General features: G+C 42.6%; 1 protein-coding gene across 1 annotated transcript; it reads left to right on the forward strand.

Annotated features, from left to right (window-relative positions):
- The first annotated feature begins 18,802 nt into the window (after positions 1-18,802).
- Positions 18,803-22,442, forward strand: LOC138453750 (uncharacterized). The gene is made up of 3 exons (XM_069606879.1): positions 18,803-21,547; positions 21,641-21,751; positions 22,232-22,442. The coding sequence occupies exon 1, from the start codon at positions 18,994-18,996 to the stop codon at positions 20,809-20,811; it is 1,818 nt and encodes a 605-aa protein (XP_069462980.1). The 5' UTR covers positions 18,803-18,993; the 3' UTR covers positions 20,812-21,547; positions 21,641-21,751; positions 22,232-22,442.
- Positions 22,443-23,842: the final 1,400 nt, after the last annotated feature.

Genomic DNA, 23,842 nt, shown 5'->3' on the forward strand with positions numbered 1-23,842 from the left:
TAAGCACCAATTCTCAACTCGCATAAGGTGGTACACAAACACATCTGCCGGTGCGAGAACTCAGAGAGTTAAAGCTCTGGCTGCTCCTTCCAGTAGCCACTGCCAGGTTTGAATCCGGACTCAGCCCTGTCACCGATTTAAAACAGGATTGCATCAGCGTGTTGGAGAAGGACCTTTGAAGCACATATTTTTTTGGACCCTTTTTAAGTCTTGCAGAAATACCCTGCATGCGCTCTAGCACGCTGCAATGAGGTGGGACACTCAGGCATTTCGACATAGATCTATGGGCCCAGGTTCTCCTTGGTCAACCTGCTCGCTGCATAGCTGACTTTTATTTGTGAGGGCAATCACAGCCACACCTACCTCTTGCCAGGGACGTAATTTCACCAAAATGCCAGGGGTAGCGGAAGTGACATCACACAACCCTTGAACTCTGATGGCATCACAGGAAGTGATGTCATTTGACCCCACCCTAAAATGACATCACGGGAAGCGATGGAACACAACCTTTCACCCCTTGACAAAACAGGAAATGGCATCACATTGCATTGTTTTTAAGTACACCACGGAAAATATGGTTACGATATCACTGTTAAGTGATATATATATTTCATACAGGAATGGATCACCATATGTATCATTAATAACACCCAATCTGTGTTGGTACTTATTTATCAACCTCAGCATGATGAAAGGCTAAGTTGACCTTGCTGGGAGTCCAACCGAAAACCAGCCACTCCAGAAACAAAGAGCCACATGAAGCTGGTCACAGCCCAGGAGCCTCAATTTAAAAATAAAAAAAAATAAAATGTAATATATATATTTTTTCATTATTTATTTACGGGTAGCAAGGGTGGTCCCCTGACGACACCTACATGACGTTCCTGCCTCTTGCACTTCTGGAAAGAAAGAAAGAAAGAAAGAAAGAAAGAAAGAAAGAAAGAAAGAAAGAAAGAAAGAAAGAAAGAAAGAGTGAATCGTTTCCATCTTTGAGAACGAAAAAAAGCAACATTGACCTCAACCTGACATTTAAATGGTGGCCTTAGTATCTCGCAGGGAATAAGCCATATCACTGCGCAGCTGGGAGATGCAAAGCCTGACCCCCCTGCTTGCTTCTCAGTAAGCTCCTGATTGGAGGAAATATTGTTAAAGAAGTCGTCATTGGGTAGCATAGCTGAGGACGGTGGAAAAACAAACTAGTCTTTAGGTGATTTCATCCATGCCATGAGGTTACCAGTCGCTATGCCAACAAGATACGCTAGTGTTCAGAACCCCTCTTCCCTCCCTCTTTACTGTAACAATGGTTTCGGCATTGAGGTGGTACAAGCACCACCAAAATTCACCAGAACCAACAAAAAGTATATCAGGACAAATTGGGCTGCAAGATTTTGAATGTACATTTTAGTGACATCAGTACTGTCAGACATTACCAAAAGCATGCAGGCGCAGTCCAAAGTTGCTGCAAACAGTGTGGGTATTGGGAACGATGGGAGGTGCAACAGTCACATCCCCTGCTTAATTGGATAAATTGTAAACTCAAGTAACGCAATTTCCAATCCGAATGCAACCTTTTTTGGGAGGAAAACAAATGTTTCCGTAATTAATCTGATCTATTTCGTGTTTTTTCGAGGTCACTTATGTAATGTAAAGTAGTATTTTTTAGAGCTAAGAAAGAGCACTGTAAAAGGCAAAGGGCACCATTCCCACAAGTTTAAATTGTATGACTTTTTATCCATATTCTATAAAACATAATGTTCTATAAAATATTCTTGGGGGCAAACCCATCAAGCCCCTCTCAGTTGGTTTGCGCTCCCTTGCTACGCTTGGTCGCATGCGCTCATTAATGCAGAATGTCCCCAGCTATCACTGAGGCTGTAACCAAAATACCAGTGCAAACTCGTGTCAAAGGGTCCCCATGGACGCCTGAAGGGACTGCCAAGTTCAAACCTTGCTATGCCGCGGAATAGCAGCTAATTGGTAAAAGCAGCATTTAGTTCAATGTAAATACTTTACCGTGGGACCAGAGAAAGGTTCACACGTTAAATCTGCGACTCTTGCACGGAATGCTGCTCTCATCAATTTTGAAATGAACATTCTTGCCTATCTCCATTCTATCCATAAAAGCAATGATGATTTTTCAAGCATGGTAGAGACATTTTTCTTTTCACTGTGAACAGTGGCGCCCCCAGAAATGTTTCATTGGGGTGGCCTGATGAGGCCACAGGAAATCTTGGGGTGGCAGACAGGGTGCCACACAGGGGCGGATCCAGCCTCAACATTTTGGCGGGGCTGGATGGCAGTTTTGAAAACTGTTAGTGAGACGGGACATTAAACCTATTGGGCTACTGAAGCCCCCTCGTCCTAACATCCCCTTCGCAAGCCCAGTAGGCTGAGTAGATATCACGCCTTCCTTTGGCCCATTAGATCCATCTTTCACCTCAACTCACCAGAAGCGTAGCCGTTATTCTGTAACAAGTGGGGCCTGGAGCTAATGTAGTAGGGCCCACATTAAGAAGAGCCTGCGGAAGGAAGGGCACTTGTTCTGCCCCCAGCCAAAAACATAGGAGTGGCAGAGTAGTGAGGAAGGGCGAACCAATCAAAGGGGGTTTGTCATCTTGAGAAAAGGCTTTTAATAATGTGTTAAACTATAGTGCATTTTACAGTACATTTTGTGATAAATTATGTAAAAACCACCCAGTTTACAATCGATTTTGTAGGGTAAGACATAAAAAGTATGTTAGATTCCAAGCCACCCACAATGCACCGGAGCATTTTCAAACACATTTTCATAATGCCTTTGTCCGCTCTATGCCAGTACTCTGCAAGTGTAAAAAAGCATTTCCATATTGATTGTGCTCACACATGTCCATTCTGGTGCACCTATATATGCTAATATTTCCATATATGACAATAATCATGTTTGCTTTCTCCATAAGGCCAGTAACGATACTATAACAAAGCATGTTTATGCTAGCTCTCCCAATACGTGCCAGTATCCCCATATAAGAACATACTCCTGTTGGCTTTGCCTTAATGCCAGTGAAAAAAAAGCCATGCCACATTGCTGGCTACAAAAATCCCCCACTCCACGTATAATAACACTCATCGGGCCTCATTACGAGGTACGCCGGTAGCCATGCCGCTATTGGCGGCATGGCTGCCGGCAAAACCGCATCCGTGTCCTCGGAATGAGGGCTTACCGGACAATTCCGAGTTCGGATGGCCTGGTAATTCCTCACTCGAGGACACAGACACGGTTCATCCCCATAGGGCTGAATGGGAATGGGAGAGGGAGTAAACAAAGGGCCATTACGAGATGGCCCGTTGTTTGCTCCCTCTTCCCCTCGCGGGACTTTCCCAGGCGTGCTTAACGTGTCCCGCGAGGGGACCTCGTAATGTGATGGAACGGGTTGAACGGCGCCGCAGCCTTTTACGGCGCCGTTTAACCCATTCCGCCAGGGTCGTAATGAGGCCGATCATGTTGCATTTGCTCCCAAACGGCAATAGAAAATGTCATGCCACAGTAAAAAAACATATAGCCTTGCAGGCAGCACGAATGCCCCCACCCCAATGTTAGAATACGTATGTTGCCTTTGGCCTTAACACCAGTAATAAACTGCAATGCCACAGAAAGGAAACCTGCTCTTGCTGGCAAGCCGGTAAAATAGCTCACCGGGCTGAGCGCATGCTTTTGTAATCCGAGTGTGATTCGCGTTTTCAAATCCTGGCAAGGCCAACTCTGTCTTTCATACTTCAATGTGATTTCTGTGATCTCTACCCTCCTCTATGGACCTCGTACTATTATGTTGCTTTTGCAACTTGTTACCTCTCTTACTCTGTACTGTACTGTTTTCCCTGCTCACCAAGTTGTACCACCGCCGTGATACGTATGGGTTTGGGCAATGTCGATAAATGCAATAAATAAATAAAGCTCATTAAATGAGTGCAAACTTCGGCTGGGTGATACATTTGATGTAAATATGTTCTCTGAAAATCGCTTTGGCAAAAGCGCTATATAAATAGCATATCATCACACAAATCCCCCCATATAAGAACAGTTATGTTTCATGCATCATGTTATATTCCCCCATGTAAGAATATGTATTTTGCCTTTGACCTTAAACACCAGTAAAATAATAAAGACCCAAGTCAAAATAAGGAAATATGCGCTCCCAATGTAAGAACACTTATGTTGCCTTTGACCTTAATGCGAGTACAACATTCCATGCCACAGTAAGACCCTGCCAGGCCAGCCCCACTGTAGTATTCTCCCCCACCCATCCCCACTCCCACATACAAACACTCAAGTAGGCTTTCCATTGCCCAAAAATGGCAGTAAAACATGCCATGCACTTAGAGTGTGAGTCTCCCGACTATACCCTTCTGCAAAAGGTGCACCTGCAGCTTTTGTCATTTATGGCACTATTTATTTAGTGGCTATTACTTCAACTCACTGCTCAGGGAAATTGGGGGGCACTTCTTTCCTCTGAGCCTCATCTGAAATGGCTTCTACCCTGGGTTTGTTCGTAAGGAAATGCCGCCCTTTCATATATCACTGAAGCGTATTCTCCCTACTTTCAGTCTGTAAAACTGCCCTGATGGGTTGCCTCATATGTTGTACCTAGGGAGGGCCATCTATTTACACAGGGTTGCTCCTTTTCGCTCTGTTGGCACACTGTTAATAGCCTTTGTTCCAGGGAAATGGAGCTGGAAACATGCAACTACTATCAAAAGCAGATGGGCAAAGCAAATGATTGTGTTGGAATAAGGACACCAGAAAGTTCTACTACCTGATGTGATCCAATTTCATTACTCGGGTGGCATTGCAGCTTTATGGGCAGAAAGGAGGCGTGTATCAGTGCCCAAAATCTGCAGGGCCACAATGTAAGCATGTGTCCCTTAACATTCATTAAGCATTACACATTTCATGTTGTAGACTTTATTGGACTTCATTTTAGCTCAGAAAGCATTGTTCATTAAGGATCTGGTCTTCAGCAAATGTGTTGCAGCATTTCCAGTGTGGGTGTTTAATGGTGCTTGCTATAGCCTCATATATCTACAACTGGGGCGAGGAATCTGCTATAATGTCCACAGGGGATTTGCGTTACTCCAAATCCTACTCTTTCTTGTCACTCTCCTCTTCCTGCTACCCTGCCAAGTAATGCTGCCAGCCTGTGCACATGCTTAGGAGCTTTCTAGCATACAGAGCATTCTGGGAGTGGGAGGAGTGCTATTTGGAGTCCGCATTTGAATTAAACTAAAGTATTATTTGAAAGCTATTTGCTTACATAAGGTGACTCGAGAGGTGAAAGTGCCGCAAGTTGTAAGGACTATGTCAAGGAAGGGAAGGACTTGGTTTATTGAAGCATATTGGCAAGTAATATGGACACTGTCATCCTCTGAAGCATTAGAGAGGGGTGCCCGTTCCTATTTTAATGCAGCATTCTGAAGTGCACACAAGTATGACGGGAGTCACATCTGTTAGTGGGAAAGTTGATAGTTATTTAATTTAAATGTTTCTAGAAGTCCTATATAGAGGGACCAAATCTAGCTGTGCACAACAGGCCTAGGAGCTCATTTGTTCTGGGTGGTGACAGAACAGTCTGGATTGCGTAAGGAGGTGTAAGTATAAAGAAATTGCGTGTGTGAGGAGAGCAGAATTGTGTGGGGAGATCAGGGCAGTGCAGTGCTGGCCTCGGTGAAGGGTGGGGTGAAGGTGGGGCAGCAATCCTGTGTCTTGTGTGGAGAGTAGGGCAGTGAAATGCCTCCCACCTGTCGAACGGGCACGTAGAAGGGCAAAGGTATTTGTGGGTAGAAAGTTAAGTTCACCGAACATGGGCTTCTAGTCTAGAGGAAGGCTGTGACAGGAGGAGCCCTGTTTTTGGATAGGCAGCAATGATGGCAGCACTGCTCTTTGCTTATTGGCAAATGACAACGTGGCAGGGTTCGCAGACGACATGGACTGGCCACGTAGGCCAGATACAATTTAAAGAGCTTCTCTTTCAATTGGCAGGCACCGCAGCAACACGTTTTGACACATGGTGTACTCTTCACGACGGGTACAAGGAGAATGGCCTCACTGAAAGAGACACCGATTATCCTGCTAAGGTGGCCAGCATGCATCTCGCAGCCAGCAGGTACTCTCTTCTTCCAGGGGCCTCTCACCTCCACAATTGTTCTATTTAATAATAATGGGCTGGTTACATTTTAACGCCTCCTCCCTCCCCCACAATCAGTTTTGTGAGGAGAAAATAAAGCGGTGTGGAGAGCGCCGGCCTGAGGTCAAGCGAGCAGGCAGCTGCGGAACGGGGGGGCTTAGCCCTCCCACACCCATGCCTGGCACCACCCCTGGTGCCACATACCTCAACTCTGAAGTGCTTGCTTGGGTCAACCACTCGATCCCTCAGCGCCGCAGCCCAGGTCTCCTTTTCAGTGCCTGGAAGTGAACAAAGCCTGCAAGCGCAAGCCAAAACAGAAATGCGCGCACTCAGGCTGTGTTTATTGTGCGATCAATGCGGGTTAAGGCCACCATCATACGTGGCTCACTCCAGTCCATCGCGGGTGGTGAGCTGCGGCAACAAAAACAAACATTTTTTTCACACTGAACTGGACATGTGATTATTGTCCATGCACAGTTCAAAGGGGAAGAAAAAAAAGTGTATTTTTTTGCTTTTTCATGGGGTGGCCGATGGGGGGCCAGCATTTTTATAAGGGTGGCCATGGCCCCCCCTGACCACCCCTTGGAGGCGCCCCTGACTGTGAATGTTGCTTGTGAACGGAGGATTCGCAAATATTTTGTGCATCTATCGACCACCATTGTCCATTGTCTTTTTGTAGTCTGTTGGAGGAAGACAAACGTCCCTGAACCTACTGAGTGCCATTTTCATTACAAAGCAGAAAATGTCATTGAAGAAAGTGGTAACCTATGAATAACATTTAAGTAATGAAAATGTCAGCTTGCTGACAGTAAATTCTCTTCATACAATGCCCTCAAGATCACTGTTCTGATTAATGCTTATGCTCGTTAGCAGTATAAACTGTCAGGAAATGGAAATGACACAGATTGAGATATATGTATGTGGGTGTGTATATATATATATATATATATATTTCCAATACTTTCACTCCGACTCACGGAGTGATATTGAGCCGCACTCACGGAGTGGGATTCCGAACGCAGGCTCCCAGCTCAAAACCACAGACTGCACCAGGATCCAAATGAAGTAAAAAATGTTGAGCTTTAATTATCAAAAATTCAGTTTAAAAACAATTTCGTTCAAAAAAACCTCCATCCCACGCCCCGCCTGACAAAGGCGCTCCACAGATATATACATATATATTCAGTGAAAAAACTTTGTTTATGGTTAAGTTGCACAAATAAAAACATATGAAATTCAGTGAAAAAACGTTGTTAAAAGGAGTTATGGTTACTGAAAACCCTGAGAAAATCACCAGTTATAGCAAGCTACGCAACCATAACTCGCGCCACCACTGTGCACTGCTAAATCTAACACCCAGGACATTAAAGATGACATCACAAATGTAATATATATATTCAGGGAAAACACTTTAGTTGCAGGGACATTAAGGTGAGCAGTTAATTGTAAGAAAACCTTAGGAATTCAGGGAGAACAATTTTGTTGCAGGGGCGTTTGGGTGAAAATGTAACACACCAAAACCTCAGAAATTCGGCAGACATTTCAGGCAATGCCACCTTAAATTTGCATCCCTTTTTGCACAGTGTATCACCACAATGATGATATCATAGTGATGTCATCATTGTGGTCATACGCTGCACAACAGTGGGCACAAAGTTAAGGTGGCTGTGCTTGAATTGTCTGCCAAATTTCATGTTTTTCTTTTTTGCATTACATTTTCACCTTAAAGTCCCTGCGGCTAAAGTTTTTTCCCTGAATTTGAAAGGTTTTGTGACAATGTATTGCTCACATTAACCTCCCTGCAGCAAAAAAAAACAAAAATTCAATGGTTTTCTTTACCATGCCCACTGCATATCTAAAACACTAGCGGGCCAGTACCCATGGTCTTCGGTCATGTCCACTGTACATGTTCCCTGATATGTTTCTTTTGGACCCACTGTACATGTCTTTCAGGCCCACTAGCCAGTATGTTTTAAAACACAGCCATGATCAGTGGCCATGTGCCTGGCCGCATCCTCTATACATGTTCCCCTGATATGTTTCTTTTGGACCTTCTAGGTGGAAATGAACTACACATACAGTGGCACTGAACTACCCATGAACGTGGGATTTCCCTGGTATTCCCCCGATAATGCTTGAAAATCCCAAACACTTCCCAGTCCTCACAGGCAGTCACCAAGTGCCCCCTCCTCTTTTCATGGTCCCCAGTCCCTTCAATTGCTTTTTTCCTCCATGGCCCTCTCCTGACCATTGCCCCCTATCACTGATTGGATTGCGTGAGGAATTTTTGTTCTCCGAGTTGGAATGCCGGTATATATAAAAAAAGGTTTTAAAGAACAGGGGGGCGCCCCTGTGTCTCAGTTCAATATTTTAAAAACTACTGAATGGAATTCCCCCCAAACCAGTCAAGGAAATTAAGCCAATGCTCTGTGCCCAAATTGTTTCTCATTTGGTCCATATCTGTGCAGCGGGTTTGGTACTACAGCTGTAAAAACTGCACTTTTTATCTATGGGAAAGTTAATGTGACCAGTGTGAAAACAGCGTTTTTATTTTTTCTTAATAACTTAATTATTTAACCAGTTGTTCCCAGAATTTCAAGTTTGGGGATTTCCTTGACAAAACTTTGGTTTAGAAAATGTCATCCAAATTCATCCACCAAGTCAAAAGTTATGAGCCTCTCTCAACCTCTCTGCTGAAAAGCACCAAGACCAACAAAATAGTTTTAAGGTGCAGGGGGCACCCCATTCTCTTTCAAATATTTTTAGATGACTGGATGGATTTACCCCACACCAGTCAATGAAATTAAGCCAATGCATTTTGCCCAAATTGTTTATTATTTGGTCCATATCTGTGAAGCGGTTATCAAGCTATGGCTGTTAAAAAACTGCACTTTTTCTCTATCAGAAAGTTTACGCGAGTAGGCTGAAAGCTGTGTTTTTATGTAGGCCGAATGTACCTTTTCTGTTTTCGTAGTAACTTTTTTATTTTTAAGAAATCTTTCCCGAGCTTTCCATTCTAAGGGGGCCAAGGCATACACAATTTTCTGCAAACTTTCAGCCAAATCGATCACGTGAGGCGAAAGTTAATAGCAATGAATTTGGTGGATTTCCTATAGAATTTGTACTCACCTTAACTATAGGGTTTGACCGCTGAACTATAGTTAAGAGGTCCAGTGAGTGCCATTGGAATTCGAAAAAATGAATAGCTAATAACATTTGATTTTTATGACGGATTTAGCTAAAATATTGCAGACAATTTTGTATGTACGCGCCCCCCAGACTTGAACGTTTATGAAAGGTTTATGAAAAAATAACTAGTCCTCATTCATTTTCTCAGAGACAAAAAAAGTCAATGAGTGCCTGATCGCACAGCGAAAACCTGGATGGAAGTGGACCAGGTCCGAAACAACTTGGGCATGAAGCGTTGACTTGCAAACCTTTTGGAGTCTGGGGTTATGAGGTCCAGTATCCAGTATTATTTTTAATATTTGACATAGAAGAGGGTGCCCCCCATAAATAGATATATTCCCATCGGGCTTTGAAGGATAGAGGCTTTTCAAAAATGAAAAACCTGGCATATTTTCTTTTCCCCAATGTGAGAGATACCCGCAGCTATACCTGCGAACATCGGAAAATGAAAAGCAGAAAAATGGCATTTGGCGGTGGAATAACAATGAAATGGCATCAGGCTAGGTGTGGGATGGGGGAGAGGGCACCATGTTAAATGTGGGAGTTGGAGGTGAGCTAGGGACTGAGTTTGCAGCACTAATGTTTTCCTGTCGTCGCGGTTATTCTGTCCAATAATCGCGGCTACCAGGTAAAACGAGATCGGGCAATGAAGGTGCATCGCCCAGAACAACTAGTGTTTGAAAGGGTATGGGAGATGGCTTGAGAGGCAAATGGGTGTTTGTGGGCGTGGGGGACCTTACCATGAGAAGAGGGGCAGGTGGTGAGTGAGTAGGGGTCAAGGGAAACATTTTGTTTTTGCTGTTTTTCCGATATTCGCGGTTATCCAAAACTACTGATAATCGCGGTTATAGGTAGTACATTGCATTTATAGCTGCGGTTATGCGGGAAAAGTAAAAAGAAAAGAGGATATTTATACAGCTACAGTGAGGTCGGGGCTGAAAAACCTGTGGCCATGGCAAAAGGCGCAGTGTCCCAATTCTAAGCCCTAGATTTTAACATTGCACAATCGTTTTTTGTTTAAAGGTAAAGGTGGCTCACCTCTTTTTGTGTACATTGGGTATTTCGGAGAAAATAACTTTTGTAGAACTCTTGTTCGTGCCGCTTGTAAAGACTGGTAGAGGGTGTCTGTACTTCCGCTCTCTATATGGTAGAGGAGAGGCACAGCGGACCCCAGCCAAGATTCTCTATAAGGTAGCAATGGACGAGCAATCAAGGCCTAGCTTCTCAGGAGGTGATGCGGGCTGGTTCTTAAGTACAGTGTAGTCCCCGAACCCCCACAAAGGAATGTCCACACACGGTATTACTGAAAACACAGTCTTTATATAATTAATATTCAAAGGTATGTACACGATCACAATAACGCACTTTGTACTTGGAAGTCAATAATGATAAATATATTGTGATGTGGACTAGATTTATCAATGATATTCTACTCATCTGGAATGGTAATGACCAAGACTTAACCCAATTTAAAGACCGTCTAAATTGCAATACAGAAGGAATCTTCCTTTCGGGACCATCAAGTGACACGAGTTTAGACTTCTTAGACCTCACAATTTATGTGTTGGATGGCCAATTAGTGACAAAAACTTTCCGCAAACCAACTGAGGCAAACTCAACTCTATTTGCATCGAGTTGTCATCAAAAATCAGTAATAAGGAATATACCAAAGGGTGAATTTGTAAGAGCCCGGAGAAACTGCAGCAACGCCAGAGACTTCATTCAGGAATGTGACCTCCTGAAACACAGATATCGTCCGAGAGGCTATAACAAGAAATGCATAGAGCTGGCATATGCAAAAGTTGATACTATGACTAGAGATACAACCCTAACAACCAAAAATCGTAAAGGAACAGAAGAACCAAATAAAATAGGTTTCATTACAACGTTCTCCAATGACAACTTTGAAATTAGAAAAATACTGAACAAAAACTGGCCTTTACTCAAACTAGATGAGCACCTCAAAGACATTATTGATGAACAACCGAAACTAATCTACAAAAAACCAGATCTTTGAAAAACATTCTTAGCCCATCTCTACTCCCAAAACTACCAACACCAAGACAAGAATCATGGTTACCGAATCTTTCAAAAGGATTCAGGAAGTGTGGATCATGTGCCATGTGCAAATTAGCGCATAATAATACAGAGACCTTTTCAGATTCAAGAGGAACTACTTTCCATATCAATGACATTATAAATTGTTGCAGCAAATACATAGTTTATGCCATTATATGCACATGTGCACGTATATATATTGGTAGTACTATAAGGGAACTTAGGTACAGAATACGGGAACACGTTTATACCATGGGTAAATCTGACTCTACATTACCACTTGCTAAACATTGGCGAATGAATCATCTATTGGACAGTAAAATGAACGTGAGATTTATTGGACTCAGACAGGCCTCCCTGGGTGAAAGAGGCGGTAATAGAGAAGTCCTCCTACGCCAGATGGAAGCCCGCACCATTTGCAAATTTAGGGCAACCGAGTTTGGCCTGAACCAAGATCATGAGATGGCGTATTTTCTTTAAATATTCTAATGTTTATATTGATTTGTACTATGTACCTTTACTTGATGTCTTACCAGCACAATGTGTCATCTAAGCTATCATTTTTACCATTGACTACCACTCGCAGGCTCAAACAATGCATTATGGATGTTGGTTAAAAGGTTTTATTTATGCAGCGTAATCAGACATTTGTTCAGTCTCCCCATTAGACACCCGCGTTTACTATCAGCCTTATAGCTGTTATTAGCCTTCTGGCTATACATTATATATATATCACATCTCCTATGGACTTCCACCCCTAATATCAGCTCTATAGCTGTTATTTTGAGCTTTGTATTATACATATATTTCTATTTTTTGAATAATCAGGTCCAATTTCTATTAACCCATAATATTATATCGATATTGAAAACCCTAGGGGTTCTTGCCTAATATTCCACCTATATTCCGCACGAGCATAGAACATGGCGCTCGTCTTTTGCTTGACTTTCTCAATAAGACCTAATAGAAATAGTAGCAGGACTAAGATCGTTATGACAATCCGATCAAACTCAGGACAAGCCGCTTTTAGTTTGGAATTAGACGGTAGTAGATCTTGTGTGTAACGTGGAGGTAAGCCACATTAACAATTGTTCTCTGTGCATGAGCCCAAAACATGGCGCTCGTTTCTTGCCTGACTTTCTAAATAGGACCTAATAGAAATGGTAGGAGGACTAGGGTTGCTATGACAACCCTAGTAAACTCAGGACAAGTCGCTCTCAGTTTGAATCAGACGGCAGAAGATTTTTTGGTGTGCAACATGGAGGTAAGCTTCAGGCTAGTTTGCTTCTTGTATTTAATGGTCTTTTAAACCATACCATGGGGTATTATGAACACGAGCGATACTTTAACGCTGTCCATATTACGAACGTAATCATAATGCGCACATTTAAATATACTGTACACGAGCGCATTTGTAGCGGGGTGTACCGCACGGCCTTATTTCGACCACTTTTTGTTTGCCGTGTTTGCTCTAAATTGAATGTTTATGTTACGCGCGCTCTCAATAGCATTTTTCTGCCACATGACTACGCTTTAGCAAGTTCCGTTGTTTAATCAACAATGTATAAGATATTAAAGGTTTATCCCATTATTAACAAATAAGAACCCTAACGGCAGAACTAATACTATTCATTTATATATCACAAATGATACCTAAAGTCAACCAAATGTATTGGAATTGTTGGTTAACTCGTGATTTTTTGACCTTGCTTTCGATAGGGGGATTTATCCCATGACAGTTTGTTACAATTAATTGAACATTTTCGAATTGGAACATAGGTAAGGCCTCAATGGGTAAAACTGCTTTCAACTTATCTATCTATTAATGATACCTTTACTGAAGCATTCAATTAACGTATTGTTTCTATATATTTTTTTCTCTATTGTTTTCTTCTTGCACTTACCTTCAACCTCCTCCCCTTTGCCCCTTCCCTGTATCTCTGTAATTACACTACACCATGTTTATTTTATGATCTGTTTTTATATTTATTCGCTTTTTTGATTTATAATATATGCTCATTCTAATATAGCTTTACTATTAGCCCTGATTTGAAAAAGACACTGATGTGTCGAAACACGTGTTATCATTAAGGGGCAACACAATAAATATCAACCGCTTAACAAAAAGTGTGGCACAGTTTCTGAAGTGTGGAGCATTATCTCTAACTAAATTTAGGATCAGACTACTTCATCAGTCACTCTGTACCTCAGCAACAGATGAAGATGTGCCTTTCTGTGTCAGTTTGACACCGGCCAAATTGCAGTACCCTGCAGAAAGGAGTCCTAAATCATTAATTGAATGTTTGATTGATTATTGCATGTTTATACTTACACTAGGCTAGATCCTTTGTCTGCTAAGAATTATCAGATCGCCTCTGCCAGCACTGCCCCTGGCTCGACACAGCCTTCCAGATCCCTTTGGCAGCTACACCAGTCTCTGCTGTGGCCTTTAGAGACACTACTCTACAGCGTTCCCCCTCCTTCGTCCAAGCCCAGTCTGTCTTTACACAGGATTCACCCATCAAGGCCCAGCAGCTCACCCTCTCTTCAGGATACTCCAACAGCAGACCTGACAAGACCAGGACCCAGGAAACCAGCTGAGCTCAGACTCTGCCTTTCATTCCCTTTTAAACCCTTTCAGTGGGCTCTGGCTCTTATGCTATATCCCTGTATATTCCCTTTACAATTTTCCTGCCTCTGTGACATCAGCTGTCACTACCCCTCCATGAAGTCACTTCCATGTTCATCATGTGCCAGAACCTTCAAGGGCGTATCAGTACCTTTCTGCTCCCCTTTTGTGTAGTTTTCGACCCCAGGCCTGAATGACTTTTGGGCAGTATTCAGCACACACATCTCAATAATTTAAGTTATTCTTCCTTCCTCTTTTCTGCTGGGAACAATGAAACTTAATTTCCAAGGCCCTTTTTGCTGTACTGTACACACTCTGCCCTGCAAAGGACTGGTATCAGCTCTCATTTTACATTATATGAAACTGGGAATGATCAGCCAGCGTGTTTTTGTGCGCCTGCTGCTTTGTTAGTACAACCAGAGTCTGTGACTACAAATCTAGCCAACACAAATCACCCCTATGTTAGTTGTTTGTACCCAAAGTCACCCCTTTTCAATTCCTAATGCTACATATTAGTACCCATGTTAGCAATCCATGTATAAAACAACACAGCACAAAGCATGTGCATTACATATTCTTTATCACACAGCACTTCCTAGATATCCCCCCTTTCTACTGAGGACACTAATCATGCATTGGGACTCTGCAGAACAAACTTCTTGATTAGAAACCAAGTGTCCCATGCAACAAGTTGTTCATGTCGTCAAACCATTTGAGCATTGTGTAATGCGAGTAGGGGCTTTGCTTATATTATCAAAGTGTAAACAATTCCATCAACTGAATCCTTTGGTACAGTCAAGAATGATTGTCTGTAGATTAAGGGAAGAACACCACAAAACAATAAGAATAGAGAAAAATAGATACTATGAGAATAGAGCTAAAGAATAGAAACAAAGTAGTGAGCAAAATGAGAAATTGTCTAAAATTGATTCGACATCTTTGGAATTTGGTAGTGACATCTTCCATCACAAAGCCTACTGCTGGCCCTGGTTCGAATACAACTTGTCTATTTGCTGGAGAGGCCAGTGTCCATGTCACTAAGTACATTTCAAACATATCCACAGTGCCGTCTTGCCATCTGGTCTTCTCCTTTGTGTCCGCCAGTCTCCTTATGCCTTTTTTGTTCATCCCAAGCACTCCTCTTCATCCAGGTGACTCCAATTCATGTAGGGGACTCCACTTCATCCAGGGGACTCCTCTACTTCCGGGCTCCAATAATGATGAAGGAAAGCGAGTTAGCCATTCTAGACCAGAAGAGAGAGACAGACAGGTAATGTACCAAGCAACAAAACATTTTCCTTTACGATTTCCCCTTTCTTCCAATTGCTTAGAATCAAACCGTAACATGTTCTCTTTCTTATACATATACATCTTTTTAAATTTTTTTTATTAATCTATTTACTATCTTACATATGAACTGACATTTATTTTTTAACATCTTCTACTTTCCATTAATACCCTTACTTTTCATTCTTTCCTTCAGGCACACCACACCAAACATACCTACTTACCTGCTACAATAAATCCTTTTACCCTCTCCGTGAGCTACACACCTTACTTCCAACATTACCATTACACCCTTCATTCCCTACATCCCTCCCAAGTCTGCTCCATTCTCTGCACTTCATGTTTTGGGTGAAATGGTTTTATTTGATTCACATGAACAAACTGCTCCACATTCAGATCTCCTTCCTTTGTCATTATTCTGGACACTACAGGCGAAGTTTAGTACACAATTTTAAAAGGTCCATGAAAGAATTCTTGGAATTCTTGCTATTTCCTTACATGAAATTAAATTTGTACACCTGGTCAACTATTTCATAATCCTTAACAGATGACTTCCTGTCATAGTATGATTTGGCACCCTTTGCTGTTCGTTCCAGATGTTGCTAAGCAAACACAAATCCATATTGCAAATACTTTCTCAACTCTTCCACAATCTCATGAATTGTGGATGCATTTACCAAGACTTGTTCATTGGTCCTGTGCAAAACATGTTGGGAAAGTACCATTTCCTTGCCTGTGATAATCCATTGTGGCCTGAGATTTGTAGACTCCAATGATGTTGCCCTAGTGGCCATCAGTGCCAATGGGAGTCGCAAATCCCAACTACACCCTGCTTCAGCTACAAATCCTTTAAGTATGTTAATTATTGATCAGTTGCATCTTTCCATTCCACCACTAGAGGGTGGTTTGTTTAAAATATGTAACTTCCTTTTTACTCCCAGAATCTGCCACATCCTGGTCATCACTGCACTAGTAAAAGGGATCCAATGGTCTGATTCTATCCCCTGAGGCAAACAAAAGCTAGACAATATGTGGTTGACTACCAACGTAGCTGCTGTCTGTGCACTACAGTCAGGAGCAGGTATACATTCGAAATGTTTTGACATCAAACAAGTAGCTGCTAGCATGTGTTTGTTTCCTCGTCATGACTTTTGGACTGAGGTAATGAAATCAATTTGCAAGTCTGACCAGGGGAGCATCAAACCCCTCTTCATCAACAGTGCTCTATGTGTTGGTGAGGAGGGCTGGAATTGAGCACACACCAAACACCTTCGGGTATACAACTCTACATATTAGGACATATGTAACCAAAAAGCATATTCTTTTACTATTTCCAATGTTTTCTATGAGCCTCTGTGTCCCGCTGTTATCGCAACATGGGTGTGATGTAGCATTAACCCCCGAAATGACACAGTGACCACCCATTGGATCTGATCTGAAATGGATTTTCGGAACAACTTTCCGTCTTCCAGTTGAAACTGTTTTTTGTATTCTTCAACATCACCCTCAGTTCCTCTCTTCCTTTGTAGTCCTCCTCTGTTAAAGGATTCTGTTCTGCATCCGACACATGTTTGAACAACATACCTATGATTGGGCCTTCTTTTTGTGCTTTAATCAAATCCTGATCGAGCATGTCCAAACCCTGCTGCACCACTGGTTGATCACTTGCTCCTTGAGATTTGGAATGTGTTACCACATCCACTCGGATGCCACAGAGCATGTGTTTCAATGGAAAGCAGGTCCCCCATCACTGCCCCAATGTTGGCCAATTGATCAGTTTTGTCATTACCTTCCTTTTCTTCCCCTGGTGTTTTCGAATGCTCTTATATCTTTCACCAGTGAATTTTCATCTAATTCTCTGAAAAAAGATTATTGATGACCTGAATCAGCTTTCCTTGTTGGATTTTTATTTTGCTACAAGTGACCCCGGTAAGTTCCAAAAAACGATTCCGGTCTTAGTCAGAATCAGTAATCAACATTATTTCTTTTCATTTGTTTTCTACTGCTGTGGATACTGCCCTGACCACAAAAGTGATGGGTGGAAGGTTTCGAATGAATCTGAACCACTGGCATTGCTCTGGGCAACCTTCCACACCACTGTTTTTTAGCCCGTCTGCGCCATTGCAAAAGGAGTCTAGCCATATGCAAATCAGTCAGCTGCCGTCACCATTGGTAGCAGCCCAGCCCGAACTTCTAGGCCAGGTCCCCTCTGCACAGAAACACAAGCAACCCCAGACATGTTTCGGCCTTGTTGGACCTCCTCAGTGAGGTGCAGCTTGGTTCCCTATGGCGCAGCGAGCAAGGGACTTACGTCTGGGCATACCCTCTCTCACATGTTGAGACAAGCTGACCACAAAAGTGATGGGTGGAAGGTTTCGAATTAATCTGAACCACTGGCATTGCTCTGGGCAACCTTCCACACCACCGTCTTTTAGCCCGTCTGCGCCATTGCAAAAGCGGTCTAGCCCCATGCAAATCAGTCAGTTGCTGCCACCATTGGTAGCAGCCCAGCCTGAACTGCTAGGACCCAGCCCGAACTGCTAGGCCAGGTCCCCTCTGCACAGAAACACAAGCAACCCCAGACATGTGTAGGCCTTGTTGGACCTTGGACCTCCTCAGTGAGGTGCAGCTTGGTTCCCTATGGCGCAGCGAGCAAGGGAACCATGTATGGGCATACCCTCTCTCACATGGTGAGACAAACCGACCACAAAAGTGATGGGTGGAAGTTTCCAATGAATCTGAAACACTGGCATTGCTCTGGGAAACCTTCCACACCACCGTTTTCTAGCCCGTCTGCGCCATTGGAAAAGGGGTCCAGCCATATGCAAATCAGTCAGCTGCCGTCACCGTTGGTAGCAGCCCAGCCCGAACTGCTAGGCCAGGTCCCCTCTGCACAGAAACACAAGCAACCCCAGACATGTTTCGGCCTTGTTGGACCTCCTCAGTGAGGTGCAGCTTGGTTCCCTATGGTGCAGCGAGCAAGGGCCCCACGTCTGGGCATACCCTCTCTCACTTGGTGACACAAAATGACCACATAAGTAATGGGTTAAAGGTTTAGAATGAATCTGAACCACTGGCATTGCTCTGGGCAACCTTCCACACCACCGTCTTTTTGCCCGTCTGCGCCATTGCAAAAGGGGTCCAGTCGGTTGCCAGACATTTCGTCGAAAAAAATTGGTCGACCAGACAAATGGTCGAACCAATTTGGTCGAAAACCAAATGGTCGAAAAATGTGTTTTTTTTTTATTTTAAGCCTTTTTTTTTTTTTTTGGGGGGGTCCCCCCCAACCCCCTTTTTTCTCTAAAAACCCCTTTTTTAACTAAACGAAAACCCGAAAAATAAATATATAAATAAAAAAAAAAATTCGACCATTTGGTTTTCGACCAAATTGCGTCGACCAAATTGCAGTCGACCAGTTTTTTTTCGACGAGTTGACTGGACACCAAATCAGTCAGCTGCGGCCACCATTGGTAGAGTACTTTCGACCCTCAGATTCAAAATTCGATCTTGGATCTCTTCGAGAAGAGTGTCATTAATGACCTCAAAAGAATTAATTACCATAGCACTAAACCAGTTAATATTAAGAATAGCCAACTTGAACATGTTGAACAGCTGGCTAAAGATGAAGATTTAACTATCAAACCTGCGGATAAGGGTGGGGCAATCGTGATCATGGATTCATCCTACTACACACGGAGATGTCTGGAACTACTTAACGACACCGTTACTTACACAAAACTTGATAATGATCCACTACTTAGAATCAAAGCCATCATCCAGAAAGCTATTGACAATGCTTTGGAAAACAACTGGATTGATTCAAAAACAAGTCAGTTCCTTATAAACAAATATCCAATCACGCCTGTGTTCTATGGCTTACCAAAGGTTCATAAAGACAACATTAATCCGCCACTCAGACCAATAGTTGCGGGAACTGATAGCATATTTGACCCATTGGCCATCTATGTGGATCGTTTACTTCAACCTCTAATCCAGGAAATACCAACCTACCTGAAGGACACTACAGACTTCCTCAACTGTCTACAAGAAATCATAGCCCTGGACACTAGCTGCATTCTCTTTAGTATGGATGTATGCAGCCTTTACACCTCTATTCCCCACATCGAAGGGGTTGATGCTGTACTCTGGCTCCTGTTGAATCATGAACATATAAGAGGGAACAAAGAATTTATTGTGGAATTACTGGAAATAATTCTTCACAACAGTTACTTTAGATTTCAGGGCCAATACTATGTACAATCATCAGGTACTTCAATGGGGTCGGCCATGGCTCCGGTTTATGCTAACACCTACATGTATAAATTTGAAAAAGAAAACGTGTTGGATCACCCATTTTGGTCATTTAAAATCTTGACCTGGAAACGTTATATAGATGATATCTTCGGTATCTGGTGTGGTACACGAGATGAATTGGATCTTTTTTTGGAACATCTGAATTCAGTGAACAACACAATCAAATTCACAATGGAAGTAGGGGACCCTTCATTACATTTTTTGGATGTGAGCTTACAGATCAAAGAGGGTCACATCGACACCACGGTGTACCATAAACCAACAGACGTGAATAATCTTTTACATTTCAGCAGTTTCCATCCTAAACCCATGCTCAAAAGCCTACCATTCAGTCAAATGTTAAGATTGAAGAGAATTATCTCAGACCCAGCAGGCCTTGACTCAGAATGTTCATTTCTAGTTGAACGATTTGGATCTAGGGGGTATCCAGATACTATCACAGGAGAAGCCCGCAACAGATCAGAGACCTTCACGAAGGAACAACTACGCATCCCTAAAGTCAAGGATAAGTCCACACCGCTACTCTACATTTCAAAGTACTCACGACAGAGTTTCCAAATCAGCAAAACTCTGCGTAAAAATTGGACCATACTACACAATGATCCCTCTCTCCTGAAATTATTTCCCAAAGCACCAATGATGGCCTTTAAACGTGGACATAATCTCAAAGATAAACTAGTGAGAGCGGAAAGACCTCCTAAAGACAAACAACTTGTACTGAGTACCATAAAGAAGGGTACCTTTCCCTGCTTGAACTGTACGAACTGTAACAATGTTATAAAAGGTGAAACGATATCTCACCCACAAACTGGGAAGAAATTCAAAATCAGAGACTTTTCCACCTGCCTCTCCGCAGGTGTCATCTACTCATTGAAATGTCCCTGTGGTAAATTATACATAGGACAAACCACAAGACCCGTCAAAGAAAGATGGTCAGAACACAAATCCACCATCAGATGTAAGAATCTCAGATCCCCAGTGGCAAGGCACTTCATCGAATTCCAACATACGATTGCACAAATTAAATTTCAAGTCATAGAAATTGTCAAACGTCCACACAGAGGTGGCAATTACCAATCCTTGTTGTCACAGCGAGAGAAGTACTGGATCCACACACTTGACACTTTGCAACCTAAGGGTCTGAATGATGAATTCTCTTTGAGTTGCTTTCTATAGTGAATTGTGAAACTCACATGTTACATCGCCAACTACTATACACAAGTGTCAGTATCCCGGACCTTAAAAAAAATTTTTTTCTTTGTCATTACAAGTGTTGTGACTTTGATGTTTTCTTCAAGGGAACTGTATTTTCCTATGTTTGACTTGCCTATATTCACTTAAATGTTTGCACCTGTTCACGAATGACCAATTGAACCATCTCTCCATTCGTTCGAACCTTGTATGAGTAATAGGCTACATCGCAATCTTTTATCCCCTTGCCATTGAATTATACTTGTCTCACTATATAATGAGTAGCCTCATGACTCTACATGATTTGTTTTGGACTATTAAGAGTAAACTGCATGTACCATTTGTGCTATCTATCATGACTGTAACGATTATTGTACTATTCACAAATTTCTGTTCCATTAGAACCAAAATTATAAAATGCGTTGCGATGGTGAACACCAGAATTCTTATGTTTCATTATGGAACATATTAACTCTACTTTTCTTATTTATCCTGATCTCTGGTCAGTCCCTATGAGTACGCTTGCACTATGCGCCATTGCATGATGGCCTCCATATTCCTCACTCACCGGCTTCTATGCCCTTTTCTATGTTTATTATTTAGTTTCCTTTCTACGTCTGACGGCGTGTCCCCAGCACAGCTCGTTCCCTAGGTTACGACCGCGCGGAGCCACTGCCTGCCGGTTTCAGTTTCCACTAACAGTGTTCCCCGCACTGTACAGGTAAGCTACCGCTACTTGGGTCCCTTTGCCCGGTTGGGAGACCCCAGGTTTATTTTTCTCCAGTATAACAGAAATGTATATGTCCCCACTTAGGTGCCAGCAGTACGTGTCTCTTTGCAGATGCCCTGCATCGTATAATTGTTTCGAATACTTGTTGACCACACGGATGCCCCTGTTGCCTTGGCTACTCGTCCCGCAACTCGAGTGAGTGCATTCTTTAAAACCAATTCCGGTTTATTTTAAGTATTATTTATTTTATTCAGTAGCGCTCTTTTGGAGTTATTCTTTCTCCGTCCACAGGAGGGGTATGGTTTTTTCTTAAACACGCTCCCCATATTGACTCAGCTTTTTCACTATTCAAGGGTGGTCCTTGCTATTTAGAACCCACTACCGCTTTTGGCTTATCTCGATCTGTCTGACTCTTCATCACGCCATTTTCTAGATCCCACCATGTAGGTGGATCTCACACAATACATCTCCTTTGTTATGTGTTTAGCTATTAGTATAGAGTGTTTCTCTTTGATCTGTTAGTTCACTCTTTTCACCATACTAGATCTCCAGTATTCTGCTCTTCACCATCTCGCTAGCATCCCGAGTTATGTACAGCTTGTCAGTCAGTCCTTGACTGTTATGGAAATAAAATAAAAGATTTTACTTTTTGTCTCCTTGAAATGTTGTCAACAGTTCAATTGGGCCCTTATGAAGAAGAGGTTACCCTCGAAACGCGTCGGCCACTCCACAATTGGACAGCATCACCTCTCCATCATTTATTGCTTCTTCGCAATTTGTTTTAATATGTTAAACGTCACGAATTACTTTGTACAACAGAATGTGCCTTTTGGCAAATTTTGTTTTCCTCTTTGCCAAATAAATTGTTATATGCTCAACTAACAAACTGCTGTTATATATCTATATCCATATATTTGAAGGCCCTATGTGGCATCAGTAAACAGTGTGCAGGGGACGGGAGGGCCCCACTTTTTGGGTCCTCTTCTATTTTCACCATTGGTAGCAGCCCAGCCCAAACTGCTAGGCCAGGTCCCCTCTGCACAGAAACACAAGCAACCCCAGACATGTTTCGGCCTTGTTGGACCTCCTCAGTGAGGTACAGCTTGGTTCCCTATGGCCCAGCGAGCAATGGACCCACGTCTGGGCATACCCTCTGCCCTGTACATTGCAGCCAACTCTGCCACCTGACTACTCCTCGGACCTATCCTCATCCTCACTCGTGGGATACCTTCACATTTGACCCATACATTCCCATTTCCTGGCAGATATTTTTCATGGTCACCACCCATGTGGCATGGACGCCCATCCACATCTATAGTTGGAACATTTCTACACTCTTCTTCACCAAAGGCCTTGTTGGGTGATTGTTCAAATTAAATTAAATTTGTTTCTAATTCTGCACTATCTGTAGTATATACAACTGTACAGTCATGCGCGTATGCCAGCCCTTGATCTACAGGACTTTTTTTATTCTGCCCATATCTCACTTCCGCTGGAAATTCCTGTAATGCCAATGACCATGATGTAATTTTCGATTGGGCTAAATTTCCTGATCTGGTCCTCTTACTCTGTACAAATGGCAGAGGTTGATGACTAGTCTCTTATAAAATGGGGCGGAAATGTTGTAATGCCCACACAGTTGTCAATAGTGCTTTTTCACACTCATTAAATTCAGTTTCCACTTGTAACAAGGCTTTGCTAGCATATGCAATGAATATGTGATTTGAATCACGCTTTTGATACAAGACCGCTGACATGCAAAGGTCTGTGAACCCTATCTACAGAAAGAAGTCTTGATTCTTCTTTGGATATGCCACACATGGGGCCCTTATAAGACAATTTTTCAATTTAGCTACTGCCTCACACTTTTCCTGTCTCCATTTTCCATGCACACCTTGTTTCAGTAACTTAGTCGATAGTTGTGTGATTTATGCACATTCTTCAATGAATTTCCTATTGTAACTTGCCATCCCTCTTTAAGCCCTTCATATTTGTCGGATCATTTAACTTTTGGCTGACTTCTACCTTTTAATTTTGTGGGTTTAACCCTGGTTTTGTAACATCATGTCCCAAGGAATGTACCCGTTTTCTGCACCACTGCACCTTCTGCAATGAAACCCTTGCCCCAGCTTTTGTTTTGTTTGTTTGTTTTAATATTTGTATTGCCCGCCGGACCCGAGGGTATCAGGGCGCAGAAGCGCAATAAGGATATTTTCAGCTTGGTTACATTGCTGTAAAGTAATATACAAAAGAATATACAAAATAGAAGGACAACTATATACAGGA

Source organism: Ambystoma mexicanum, chromosome 4p (genome assembly GCF_040938575.1).
Source record: "Ambystoma mexicanum isolate Mex_15411 chromosome 4p, UKY_AmexF1_1, whole genome shotgun sequence".
In the NCBI taxonomy this organism is placed as follows: domain Eukaryota; kingdom Metazoa; phylum Chordata; class Amphibia; order Caudata; family Ambystomatidae; genus Ambystoma; species Ambystoma mexicanum.